Source organism: Curcuma longa, chromosome 16, assembly GCF_044706935.1.
Source record: "Curcuma longa cultivar G26 ecotype Majalengka, Jawa Barat chromosome 16, ITB_CL_G26_1.1, whole genome shotgun sequence".
Lineage (NCBI taxonomy): Eukaryota > Viridiplantae > Streptophyta > Magnoliopsida > Zingiberales > Zingiberaceae > Curcuma > Curcuma longa.
In genome coordinates, this window is record NC_133876.1 from 12,480,632 (window position 1) to 12,494,681 (window position 14,050).

Consider the following 14,050-nt stretch of genomic DNA (forward strand, 5'->3'; position numbering starts at 1 on the left):
TCCTAATAATTTTTTATTTGTATTTGATTTGCATGATTGTCATATGGATAAAAAAGATGTTTTAAAATGTATAACGTAATTTTATCAAATTACAGTGGCCAATAAAATAGATTCTAATTAGGAAGGGGCAAAAGGTGAAAGTATCTCTTTTCTCCGACTAGTATTTTGTTTTATCAATATTTCTTCAAGTTCTTAGGATTGTGTTTAGCATGCTATACCTTTTAGTTCCAAATTTTATGGAAAATATTTTTTTTTTCATTTGACAACTTATTTGTTAATTTGCCTTTAGGGCCATTCCGGTTGTCAGTGATTGTATTGCAATTGCATAATTGCTTAAAAAATTTGTTTTATGTGCATTGTTTTATAAAAGGTATATGAGATCAATGCTAAGATTTTTCTTTTGCAGGAGAAAAGGACTGAATTGAACGAGGAATGTTGTTCATATTCAATTCTTCTGTACAAGTAAACCAATTTGGACCACCTTAGTGGATTGTGATATTATTAATAGATCATTTGTGAAAAGGTAAATCGGAAAATTACAGTTGGTCACTATCACGGTGGATCCGACTTTGCCAGGATGTTGTTCATATTCAAGCTCAAATAGGGAGAGTTGGGGGAGATGTTCTTCTTTAGGAGGAGATAGCAATAAGTCATCCTCGGAGGAATGCACTGGAAGCTCCAATAACAAACATCAGGTCTTTTGTTCTTCTCCAAGGCGAATGCCTATCTTTGCATTATGCTATCTAGAATCTTTCATTCCGCAATGATTTCTAGAAAAATAAAATTTACCCACAAATTTAGCCAAATTTCTAGAAAAATAACATTTATCTAGAATCATGCTTGCTAAGTTTAATTATAAATTGTTTTAGTTGGGAAGAGCAAACATCTTTGTTTAGGTTTCATTGAATTCCATTGTTCTTAATTTCTTTTGCTTGATAAAAAGTTGTATGTTTGATCATTCTGGTCCTCCGAAAACTTCATGGTTGAGCCCCACTCTCAGGTTGGATGTGCCGGTTTAACCGAATAGATGGCTCATTGGCCCGACCAAGTCAAATTTGATTTCTTATCTATACTTTCGTCTTCTTCATTCATGGACTAGTGCTACATGCCTCAGGCTCCTACGGAAGATAAACCTCTTTGATCCGATCCGAGAAACGGCACCTTGCCCTCTCCTCAACTCAAGGTTTGTGTTAACTGGACTCAATTATGTTAATCGACAATGTTCCAATCATATAATTAATGACACTGATTACTTAAATGGGGAACACAGCTAGCATGTCACCTTTGCTTCCTTCTTGCCTTTCCAATTGATCCCTAAGAGCATAGACCAATGCTTGTTATCTACTCATAAGTCTATTAGTTTTGAATCCATTTGAGGACTTCCCTCATGGACATGGACAGTTAACATCTCCGATCGCATACATCCTTCACAAAGTTGATCTGTGCCAACAAGTCAAAAGTCTTTAAAACAATACTTAGGTCGGATAGTTCAACGGTTAACCTAAGAATCGAAGGACGAAATAAGCTTCAACAATTGCCTTAAATTGATCATTATAATGTATTCCATCTTTATCCTAAGTCCAATTTTTATGAGCTTTGAGTAACCTCTAATAAGCTTATATTTTCACATGGTGTATTATAAGTTAAAGAATTACTTTACCTTTTCTTCTACTCACAAATGAAGCCTCCTATCAACCGTCCATTTTAATTCTAAACAAACTCAATAACTATCTCTCTGTAATACTTTCTGCTTAATGTATCTATCACTATATTTATAACAACAAAAAAATTCTATAAAAAGTATTTGAATTCTTGACGCCAAGAGACAAATTTTTAGAAGTAAAATTTAAAAATTATGTGACTGCGAGTGCATACATGATTTATTTTTATTTTTATAGAATTCTATAAAAATAAAAAACTAGTTTTGTTAGATGATAATGAACAAGAAAGATACAGTTGATGATAATTTAAAAATCTCTTTAAATAATTTTTTTTACAATATAAATATATAATAATCAGATATTATTCTGGTCTCGGCATGCTCCCTGCAGCTTGTGCCGACCTCTTACTCCGATCTCAACATGTTTCCTGCAGCATGTGCCGACATCCTGTTCTGATCTCAGCATGCTTCTTACAGCATGAGCCGACCTCCTGCTCCGGTCTCGATATGTTTCATACAACATGTGTCGACCTTCTGCTCCAGTCTCAGCATGCAATTCCTACAGCATGGGCCGACTTCCTGCACCAATCTCGATATACTTCCAACAACATATGTCGACATCCTGCTATGATTTTGGCATGCTCTAGGTAGCATGAGTCAACCTCCTATTTCGACCTGTGCCAGCGTGTTAGTATTGGGTTGAAGCCGCGATGTTAGGTGGGCAGCTGTGGCACATGATTTTTATTTGGAGACATAGTCATTCCGTCTAAATCGGGGGAGGGGGACACAGAGCTGATTCTCCGAACGAAGTAGGAACACATTCTCAAATTTATATATAAATTGACAAAATCTTTCTAAGACAGAATTGTTATGTCAGAATATTTCTCAAACAGATGCTAATATTTCGGAGATCAACCACTATAAAAAGGTAATTCCATGGGTATAGGGGCGCACACATAAACCCTAACTTTCCTAAGTCATTAAACTCCTCTCTCGCGCCGAACCCTAACTTAAGCGTCAGAGTGGCTTGTCAGGATCTCCTTCCGGCACCATTCTAATCCTCTTTTTTGAGTATTTTGTAGATTTCTTCTTCTCCGCAACCTCATCTCAGGAGTATGTATGTCGGCGATCCTTAAATCAGTGTTATAGCCATCAATGGCGTATTAGCCGGAACATCTATCAATTTACTAACGGTTGGATTTCATAATCATTTCTGCATATTTTACAGGAAAAATTGTATTATTTTAAAGTAAAGTTGTCCTTAGATTCAACTTAATTAGCTGGCCTAATCAAAAAAATTAATTATTCAAATATAATGTTTACCTCTTCCTCAACAAGAGAAAATAATGCAACTTGCCATTTTATTTATTTAAAGCTAGCTTATTGTATTAAAATAATACGAGTTGATCAAGTAAAAAATAATTAATAAACTGGCTCATCGTATTAAAATAATGCCAGTTGACTCGTATTTCTAGCTTGGACCAGACGGCTATTGGACCAGGCTCATAAGCAATTGCACTCTTAACGAGGCGGCCATCAAGAGCTCGTGACGAGGCCACGATACCTAGTTGTTTCTGACCCAGCAGACTATGTAATGAAAAAAAAAAATTACTTATCACAATAAACTTCTGTCACAAATTTGTAATAGCAATCTGTACCATTCGATTTTAAAATTAAGATTAAATTCAGCTGTAGATTGAATGGGTGATTGCGATGGTCTAGATTTAATCTTTTATTTTAAAATTGAAATTTAAAAATCTGTTACGATAAGGACCCCAACTAAATTCACCATCTTAATAATTACCTGATCGATAAATTAAAAAAAATATAATTAATTACTATAAAAAAATTATTATCTCGACTTTATTAAAATTTAATTTTTATCTATTTTAATAAATCTATAAGTAATCTACTGACTGCCCACGTGAGCCCATGTGGAAAGCCCATGTGCCCGCCCGTAACGATGCAAGCTACAATCTGTCACTACTGTAGGACCCACACTGTGACAACCAGTCAATTGAAGCAGTACAAGTTGAATTCTTATTTATTTGTTTATTTATTTAAAATTAGCCTGTTGCATTAAAATAATACAACTTGAAATTTTGTTTTATTTAATCTGATTTGTTGTATTAAAATAATACAACTTGACTTATTTAATTATTATAACTCGAATACTCGAATACAAAAGAACGCAAACTGCAACGATGAAGACACCGGTCGGTCGGAGTTGAGATTGGCAAAGGCAGATAGCTAGCTAGCGATCTATCTCTAGATATGGAGGCTGCTTTCATCTCCTTCCTCATCAACAAGCTCGGCGAAGTCGCAGTCGGCCAAGCGCAGAGCACATGCTCTCAGCTACTGCTGCAGCACACAACTCCACCTTTAGATCAGATTCACGCTCGCGTAGATCGAATCACCGCCGAGTTCAAAGTGATGCAGGCCTTCCTCGAAGACTCCAATTGGTCGACTGCTGCTGCTACTAACAAAGCACTCGAGGCTTGGATCGAACAGGTCCTGTACTTTTATGACACTATTTCCTGTACTTATTTCTGAACTTGCTTTTTTTTGAGGAATTCAATCAAACGATTTAACTGCCTTTTTTTTATTATTTGTTTCACCTATAAATTTTTCACGAATTGTGTATTAGGTCAGGGTGGTCGCCTTTAAGATAGAAGACATCATCGATGAATACCTCTATCTGGTTGGAAGGCAACGGGAAAGGACATGGAAGAATTGCTGTCTCATGGCACCGTCAGACCTTTGTTTCAATCTTGCTAAGGCTTGGCGTGGTATTGATTCTCGGTTAGAAAACATGGAGAGAGATCTTTCTGAACTTTCAAACAGGAGAGATCGATTTGGTATAACAATAAGTGGCAACGAGGATAGAGTGAAGAATTCAGAAAGAGATACGCATCGTTATCGAGCTGATGCACCCATGTTAATTGATGAAGATGATCTAGTGGGGATAGAAGAGAACAGATCTAAGTTGGTTTCCTGGCTGACTAATGCTGATACTTGCAGAGAGATGACAGCAATTGCAGTATGGGGAATGGGTGGCCAAGGAAAAACTACTCTCGTCGCAAATGTCTATCGCAATGATGCTGTGAAGGGTCACTTTGATTGTCAGGTATGGGTTACAGTCTCACAAACTTATAGTGTGGAAGAACTCCTAAGAACAATGATCCAAGAAATCTTCAAGGAAAATAAGAATTCTGTCCCAGATGGTATCACTACCATGCTACAATTAGAGTTATTTGAAATCATTCGAGAAAATTTGCAGCAAAAGAGATATATAATTGTGTTAGATGATGTTTGGCATGTAGACTTGTGTAATGATATTAGTCGTGCTTTTGTTGATAGCAACAATGGAAGCAGACTAATTGTTACAACTAGAATGCATGAAGTAGCAAGGATGGCAAACGACGAACATATCATAAAGCTGCAACAACTTGATGAAAAAGATGCATGGATTTTGTTTTGTAAGAAGGCATTCCAAAGAGGGAACAGTAAAGATTGTCCAAAAGAGCTTGAGGATTACACTGGTAGGATTTTGAACAAGTGTGGAGGCTCACCGTTAGCTATTATAGCAATTGGCAGTTTATTGTCGTTCAAGGAAAAGAGTGAAACTGAATGGAAGAAAGTCCATGATCTCCTTCATTGGGAGTTTGAAAGCAACCCTGCGCTAGATAAAGTGAAGAATATTCTCAACCTGAGCTTCAATGATTTGCCTTACTATCTAAAGAATTGTTTTGTTTATTGTAGCATCTTCCCTGAAGATTATCTAATAAAAAGGAAGAAACTCATCCGATTGTGGGTTGCTGAAGGATTCGTGACGGCAAGAAGCAGTAATAGATCAATGGAAGAGGAGGCTGAAGACTATCTTGCTGAACTTGTGGATCGGTCCATGCTTCAGGTGGTGCAGAGAGATGCTAGTGGGAGGCTGAAGGCTATCAGAATGCATGACGTTGTAAGAGAGGTAACACTAGCAATATCTAGAAAGGCAAAATTTAGCATGAATATTCTTGATGGTTCACAATCAGTTTTGGACAATCAAACTCGTCGCCTTTCCATCCAAACAAATGATGGTGAATCCCTTGATTTAAATACGAGCCTGAGGCTTTCACGACTTCACTCTTTGATTGTCTTTTCTACTTCCAATTATACTCCACGTTCCCTAAGAGCAGTCTTAATCAGTTTCAAAATGTTAAGGGTGTTGGAGCTGCAAAGAGTTGCAATCTCCAAATTACCAAATGAAGTTTCAGCCTTGTTTAACCTTCACTATTTGGGTTTGAGGGATTCATATGTGAGACAACTTCCCAACAATATCCAAAAGCTCCAGAGTTTGCAAACACTTGACCTCGGTTATTCCAGAATAGGGAAGCTCCCACGTGGTGTCACACAATTGAAGCAACTTCGTCACCTATTGGTGACTTGGATTGAAGTTGAACTTGGGGGATCAACTGTAGTTGGCTGTGTTCCAACTCTTGAAGGATCATGGCAGTGGAAGAACCTACAAACTCTGAAAGGAGTTAGACTAAACGAGGAGCTTGTACACCGATTGGGAGACATGAAAGAGCTCCGAACATTAGGAGTTTTGGGGGGTTGGAAACAAGCCTATTTTCCTCAGCTTTGGACCTCATTGTCTAAGATGAGGAACCTTCGTAGCTTAAGATTATACATGGATGCAAGTGAAGAACAGCTCGACTTTGAAATGTTAAATTCTTCACCTCCGCCACTTCAGAAGTTGGTTTTGTATGTTAGATTATTTGAAGGGAAAATGCCGATTCCTCCAGAGCCAGAGCCACAACCTCGACTAGAGACACAGCCTCGGTCAGAGCCACCAATTCAGTTGCCTTTTCCTCAGAGGGTAGCTTGCTCAAAGAAGAATGCTGATTCAGAAAAGACACAGGAGCTTCAGGAGCTTATGGACATCTTTAGCAAAGTGGAAGTCAACATCCCGTTGTTGCGAGCGATTAGACATATTCCTAAATATGCTAAGTTCCTGAAAGAATTATGCGTCCACAAGAAGAAGCTGAAAGGAACAGAGTTGGTGAGCATGGGAAAAAATGTATCAGCCATGATTCAGCCTATGCCTCAGAAATGCAAAGACCCAGGGGTTTTCACAGTGCCTTGTGTGATTGGAGACTGCAGTTTTGAGGATGCCATGCTGGACTTAGGAGCTTCAATTAATGTCATGCCCAAATCCGTCTTCATCTCACTTGGCATTGGACCATTGCAGCCTACTGGGGTGGTTATACAGTTGGCTAATCGCAGTTTTGCTCATCCAGCTGGAGTCATAGAGGATGTGTTGGTGAAAGTCAAAGATTTGATATTCCCTGCTGACTTCTATATTTTGGATATGGAGAAGGACACCACTTCCAGCTCAACTCCATTGATATTGGGACGACCATTCCTGAAGACTGCAAGGACAAAGATTGATGTACACGCAGGAACACTTACCATGGAGTTTGGAGTCATGCATTAATGCTTTGTTGTTTTCATATCATCCAAAACCCTATAAATATGGATGAGATGTGAGAGTTGTGATAGGTGTGAGAGTTGTAGCAACAAGAAGTCCAATACAAGAAAATCCTATTTACTTCATAGTCTTCTTCTTTGTCCTTAAATTTGTTAGTCCCTACTTCTTCTTCCTTCACCAACATCGTTTCCGAGCCTAGTGCGTATGTGTACACCCCACTAAACTCAGGGACGAGACAGTGGAGCTATGGATGGCCGATGGCAATGGACGATCTAATAGTTGATAATATTATGTTAGATTCATCGATAAATAAAATTCTATAAAATATTCAAAACATAAAAAAGAATATATTCCAGAAAAAATTCTCCATAAAAAATTTCTTAAATAGATAGAACAAAAAAATAACAATGGACATGTTTAAGCCTTTAAATGGGCTCGGAATTTTATGCTACAGAATAAAAAATAACAGTGGATATGTTTTCATGTCATCAGAATTTAGCGTCGACGGATAGTAGCAGCTACTTGGGTTGTCTCAGATGGAACATGCCGAATATATCGATGCAGAGTAAATACTGGAATTCTTCCAGGTAGTCGCCGGCCATGCTGTCATCGGAGACCCATTCAAACTCGTCGGGGTGGCAATACTTGAAAGAAAATCCGCTGGTGAGTTGGCTTCTCGGTAGGTGAAGGAGAAGGACACAGATCGAAGCATGGAGGCAGCGGCATGGAGGCAGCGGCGGAGATTTGGAAAATCAAGTGGTGGCAAGAACTGTCTATTTCTCTATCGCCGTTCAGAATCTGCATTGATATTAAGGAGTTGGAGAAAACTCTGACGGCGGAGAAGCCTATGCAGAGAGCTTCTTGTAGTCCTCTCAGGATAGCTTCCAGTTCATGGTACACCACGGAGTTACCGGCTCTGTTTCTGTGTGCTGCGGCGACGGCGAACACCACCGCACCGATGTGGCTGCGACCGATGCACCCGATGCCGATGCGATCGTTGCGGACCGACGCGTCACAGTTGATTGAGATTTCATCGGTGGGCGGAGGAACCCAACGGTACATCACGGTCGGCTTCTGGGGTGGTGCAGCACGCGAAAGACGCGGAGAAAGACTACGGGAAGGAGGATGACGTCCCATCAACCGCGGCGGAAGAGGAGGAAGACGAAAACTATGCAAGCACTCCATCAGCTTCTCCCGTCAGTCGGTCACTACTCTTTCTACAGTCAAACGGAAAATGAAGAAGCGTCTATACTGGCTTTTTTATATTAAAAAATAATAAACAGAATTAACAGAATAAATAATTATTTTAAAAACTTGCAGCCCGCCACTAAGTGGTTGGAAAAGGATTTCCCAAAAAAATAATAAACGGAATTAACAGAATTAATAATTAATTTAAAAACTTACAGCCAGCCAATAAATGGTTGGAAAAGAATTTCCTCAGTCTTAAACCGCTCGATCTTTCGTTAGAGTGAACCAATTAACCCTCACCAACAACTCACATGAAGCTTCAGTATCATTTTGTAGCTCTGCCTCATAGTCAGCAGCCACATATCACAGTTTCTGGACATAATAAAGCATTTCATAATTAGGCAAACATGAACTGTAAGGTTGGCATATATCTAAAATATTTTATACACAATGCATCCCCATATGTATCCTATTCCTTACTAGCTGAAAAATAGAATTATTTGAAGAATGTTTGCATCAATAATTTGCTAATACTAGTGTAGCTCAATTGATCTAGTAAACTCTGAGGAAGAAAACATTAAATGATCTGATAATGGAGAATATTCATACCTCCTTGATGGTTCTAACAGTGTATAGTGTGACTCGAAATTTATGTTTCTTTGCTGCATTAATTCTCTGAGAAATGCAGTAAGCTTTAGAGCATGCACCTTGTCCCACTATTTCAATGTCGATCGATATCATGCCTAACAATACCTTCGAGAACTGTGAAAACAAAAACCTGTATGTTAGACAACTATACGGAGACGTAAGGAACCTCTTTAATTTCAACCAACATGGCAACTGAGCAACAAAGGCCGCATGCTGGCATGAGAATGTCAGTAAGAGGCATTAACCTTTCACACAGTGCAATGAAGTTACTGAACGTACTTAACCAATCATATCCTAGTGGTCAATATATAGTAACAAGGATCTCAATAAAACCATAATCATTAGCATGCTTTAACATTTTACAAAACAAATATGTTTTCCTACTTTTCCTAAAGATTCTTAAAAGATATTCACATCTACGTACCATATATATATGCACTTGTGCAAAACAAGTTGTATTACAGATCAAGTATATATCACAAATTACATGCACAGTACTAATATTCAAGTAATCACTCCCTTTTCAAGAATATCTCATGCTATGGGTCCAAATACTACCACAAATATCTGAGATTATTAGAAAAAATAAAATAAAATAAAATATATTATCTAAAAAAATTAACTGTAGCTTCAACGTACTATTAACAAAATCAGAGAAAATAAGTTAAGACAGTGTAGATATGATACAGACTAGCAATAGATTGGACTAGTTATGGATAAGTTAATTAAAGGCATAAGAGATAAAGGGAGACTCAAAAAAGCATCAGCTAGCTAATGTAATAAAAAATGGTGCAATAGATCTAAATATCACGTACAAGCTATAGCAATATATCCTTGCATAAAATTCAACAGAGGGAAAAAGTTATGTAAGTAAAAATGGTTAAGAGATCTGAATATTACTGTAATATGTTCACAAAATTTGAGGATCGGAGAACATTCCTCACATTATATTCATTTGTCGCTTTTATCTTACTTGTTTTAAGCAAGCAAGGCCATTTGGCCAACAAAATTTCTCTGTGGCACAACTAGGCTACTGCCAAACCACAAAAACAATCTATAGTGACAATTGTGTGATGCACCCTGGACACTGGAGCCGCACACCACTGGTGAACCTAACGTGATTGATGCAGCTAAACAAAAATTTTTGATTAGTTTTAGTTTATAAGTACAACTTAAATCCTAATTATCATGAAATCCCATTTTTACATCGATCCATGAAATTTCATCTTGGGCTGGGGCATAAATGCACGGATACTGTTATGGGCCGATCCGACTTGGCCCAGAAAGTTAAGGTTCATTCCAAATAGATGGCACGTCAGACAGAAAGATGATTTAACTTCACGCCTTGACCCAGTGATCTCAACCCGGTCTCTAATTCAGATCAACCCAGCTCGACCGCTTAATTCCGCTCAGCTTCGGTGCTCGAGTGCGATACAAAAGGCAGCTCAGGTCGAGTTCCAACGCCCGACCCGGCGAGTAGGCTCCGCTCGGGATCAGACAGCCGATCTCTGTCTCGAGTCAACCAGTCGCCGACAGAAAGATATAAGAAATCAGGTGATGGTACGATTAACCTAACCTCATTAATGCGGTATGTTAGTACTAGTATATATGATGATGCATGACATGACTTTTTGCTACTTCGACGGTGATGAGATATCTTCCTTACTTAGATGGGACATATCGTCGGACAAAATCTCCACGCACAGATATTTTCCTTAATTATGATAAGATAGATTTTCTTTATTAGTTTTGAATCCATTTGAGGACTTCCTTTCATGGGCATGGACAGTTAACATCTTCGATCGCATACATCCTTTGCAAAGTTGATCTGCGCGGACAAGTCAAAAGTCTTTAAAATTAAACAATACTTAAGTCGGCCAGTTCAACAGTTAACCTAAGAATCGAAGGACAATATAAACTTCAACAATCGCCTTAGATTGATCGTTATAAATTAAAGTAATTCCATCTTTATCCTAAGTTCTCTTTTTATGAGCTTTGAGTAACCTCTAATAAACGTATATTTTCCCATGGTGTATCATAAGTTAAAGAATTACTTTGCCTTTTCCTCTACTCACAAATGAAGCCTCCTATCAACCATCCATTTTAGTCATAAACTAATTCAATAACTGTCACCCTGTAATATTGTTAATATTCTTTTGGACTGTCTGTTTAATGTATCTACTATGACATTAGCTTTTTCAAGACGATGTTTGATAACTCTTTTGAGTACAAAATATTTCATACTCTTGTGATCTTTAAATATCTCAAAGATAATCTCATAGAGATAGTGCTTCCAAATCTTAGATAGAATAATTCTTTTAGTGATGTTTTTATAGGAAGAATAAGCTACCATCCAATCATACTATATCAAAATTATTTCTAATTCCTGAATAGATGTATTCATGTTAAGAATGAAGAAATTAATAACTAATACTAGAACATTCATTAATAAGTTGGATACCTTTTAGTAGAGAAACCTTTTATAAATTTAACAAATAAATATAATTTAAATAAAATATAAATACCAAATATAAATAGGCAAGCAAAGTAATAGCTCAAATACAAATAATAATAAAAAACAAATCTACTAGGCTGCTGAAGCACTAGTTGCCTGAAGAAATTTTGCAACAAAGAGTCTTTTTGAATAATATTAAGTGATTTCTTATGATGATTGAATAATTTTAGAGTCTCCTTCTAGTCCTTTTATATTGGTGCTCTTCAAGTGATTCGATCGGGGACTTTTTGCCTTGAATTTGATCTCCTTGGCTTACTGTGACTTCCTTGCTTAATATTCAATTTCCTTGATCTATCGTGACTTCCTTGCTTAGTACCCTGTCTCTTTAATCTAGTAGGACTTTCTTCCTTAATATCAGGTCTCTCTGATCTACAGGGACTTCCTTGCTTGGCATATCAGAACTTCTTCTGTCAAGTTACCTAAGTGCATACTTGACACATATGTTAGATCACACAATGTCTAATTTTAAATTCTTTATCATACATTAAAATATTTGGTTTGATTATCTATGCTACATGCACCAACACATACAACAAATTCAGATTGAATTATTTCATTACATATTCTGAAATTTCAAGTTGCATTCAACTAAGACAGGGCTTGAAGAATTTTAGCAAGGCAGCTAGAGACCTTTTGCTCAAAATGCAGAAAATTGATGGAGATTACTACCCTGAGGTACTTAAATTAATCCATCTTCATCATCGTTTATGATCATTATTCATCTTCATCATTGGAGCTCGGAGTCGGGTACAGATTTAAACCCTTAGGTAGGATCGGCTATCCGAGCCCGAGCAAAGCCTACTCATCGGGTCGGGCGTCGGATCCCAACCCGAGCTGCCTTTCGTGTTGCACGAGGGTGCTAGCGCTGAGCTGAGACAACCAAGCTGGGTGAATCTGACAGAGGAGCTTGGATTCGGAGCTCGGAGTGGATTGCTGTATAGGAGTCGGTGTCTAGAAGAGGTCGGGCTTTGGGTCCCGACCTGATCTATACATCAGGCTTGGGTCGTCGAGTCAGGGCATTCGGCCAAGTCAACTCCCACGTGTTAGTCTCTTGGACCTTCCTTCATCTTCAGTGAAGAAGCAGTAGATGGACGGTCAATTCTGGATCAGACGTTGATGATCTAGTTTCTAAAACTGTCGATCATAGTCATCTAGCTTCAGTTTGCGAAGAAGTCAGAAGAGTTCTCCACTAGTGATAACATAAAATGCCATTACTGACTGTACATATCAGGTCTAAATGGTCGTGATTGCTAGATCGAAGATCTCATAATTATATTGCTCTTGAAACACTATCATGCATGATGTATGCATATGCAGGTGAAAGCGAGAGATTCGCTAGTTGCGATGACCATTTCGTCGTCGTTGACAAATCTATAGATTGTGGTCAAAGAGAATCAAAATCTTATAATATATCATCAGATTATATTTCAGAACTCCATGTCAGAGTTCATACAACATCACATCCCATCCACAAGATACTTGCTTCAACTATTGCAAACATATGAGAAATTTATAGATTTTTTCAAATTGTAAAAAAATAAAACTGAATTTTTTCAATTTGAGTTTTCTAAATTAGAAAACACCAACAACTACATCAAATTGACAAATCTTTAAAGATTGGTTTTTCTCAGATGTTCACATGATAACCGAGGAACCCAGAGAAGGAGAACGATTTTATCGATGGGTTTTAAGAGGATTCATATATTGCGTATTCAAAGTGCTGGCCTTCTTACATCTAGCTAGTTTTGAAGAGGGAAGGTTGAGTGACATACATCCATCAAAACAGAGTTCTATAGAAGACAATTCTGAGCAGCATATAGTTGTTTGTTTGGAACGTATTCGGAAGCTAGAGTCGATGCTTGCTGATCTCTCCAACAAATCTGCGGAGATTCCTCTTGAGAAAGATCGCATGCTACTTGAATCTTGGGACCGAATAAAGCACATCGAGTTCGACCTCGACAAGACAAAACAGGTAAGCTTAATTAAGGTGAAATCATATTATCTACCCTTCCATTTTTTTTTTAATTCTGTCCATCAATTTCAATGTCTATCCTTTGATTGTTCCTAACACTCTGGTTTCAGGTATTGCATGCCACGGTCACAAAGTAGCTGGAAATTATGGAATCATTAGATGCATCGCAGGAATTAAAGGTAACATACTGCTGGTCGTTTTCCCCTTTATAAATATTTCACTCAAAATGCTAACTAGTCTAAATCTTTCCTTCAACATCTCTGGTCACGCTGTTGTGGAATTTTGTTAACCAATATATACATATATTCACATCAAGTATCATCCAAAAAATTATATGCTTTTGAAGATAATTATTTCAGGAATTCAGGATAAATTATATATACACCTCTCTCATATGTTTTTTATTTTATGTAAAAGGAAAAAAAAATTATGTTCATCCCTTGTGGATCTATGATTTCATGAACTATTCATTTTAATTCCCTCCATATTATGATTAAATTTGCTTCGAATTAATTTGTGTTTTCATCAAGTCGTAGCAGCCATCTCCAGATCAGTATATGCTGTTGTTTGATTACTCCTTTGCTTATT

At 37.6% G+C, this 14,050-nt stretch overlaps 1 protein-coding gene across 1 annotated transcript; it reads left to right on the forward strand.

Moving 5' to 3' along the window:
* Positions 1-3,932: 3,932 nt before the first annotated feature.
* Positions 3,933-13,599, forward strand: LOC141847088 (disease resistance protein RPM1-like). The gene is made up of 8 exons (XM_074735071.1): positions 3,933-4,171; positions 4,308-7,100; positions 7,727-7,818; positions 7,935-8,175; positions 8,228-8,335; positions 8,899-8,962; positions 13,230-13,462; positions 13,573-13,599. Exons 1-8 carry the CDS (start codon positions 3,935-3,937, stop codon positions 13,597-13,599), a joined length of 3,795 nt encoding a protein of 1,264 aa, XP_074591172.1. The 5' UTR covers positions 3,933-3,934.
* Positions 13,600-14,050: the final 451 nt, after the last annotated feature.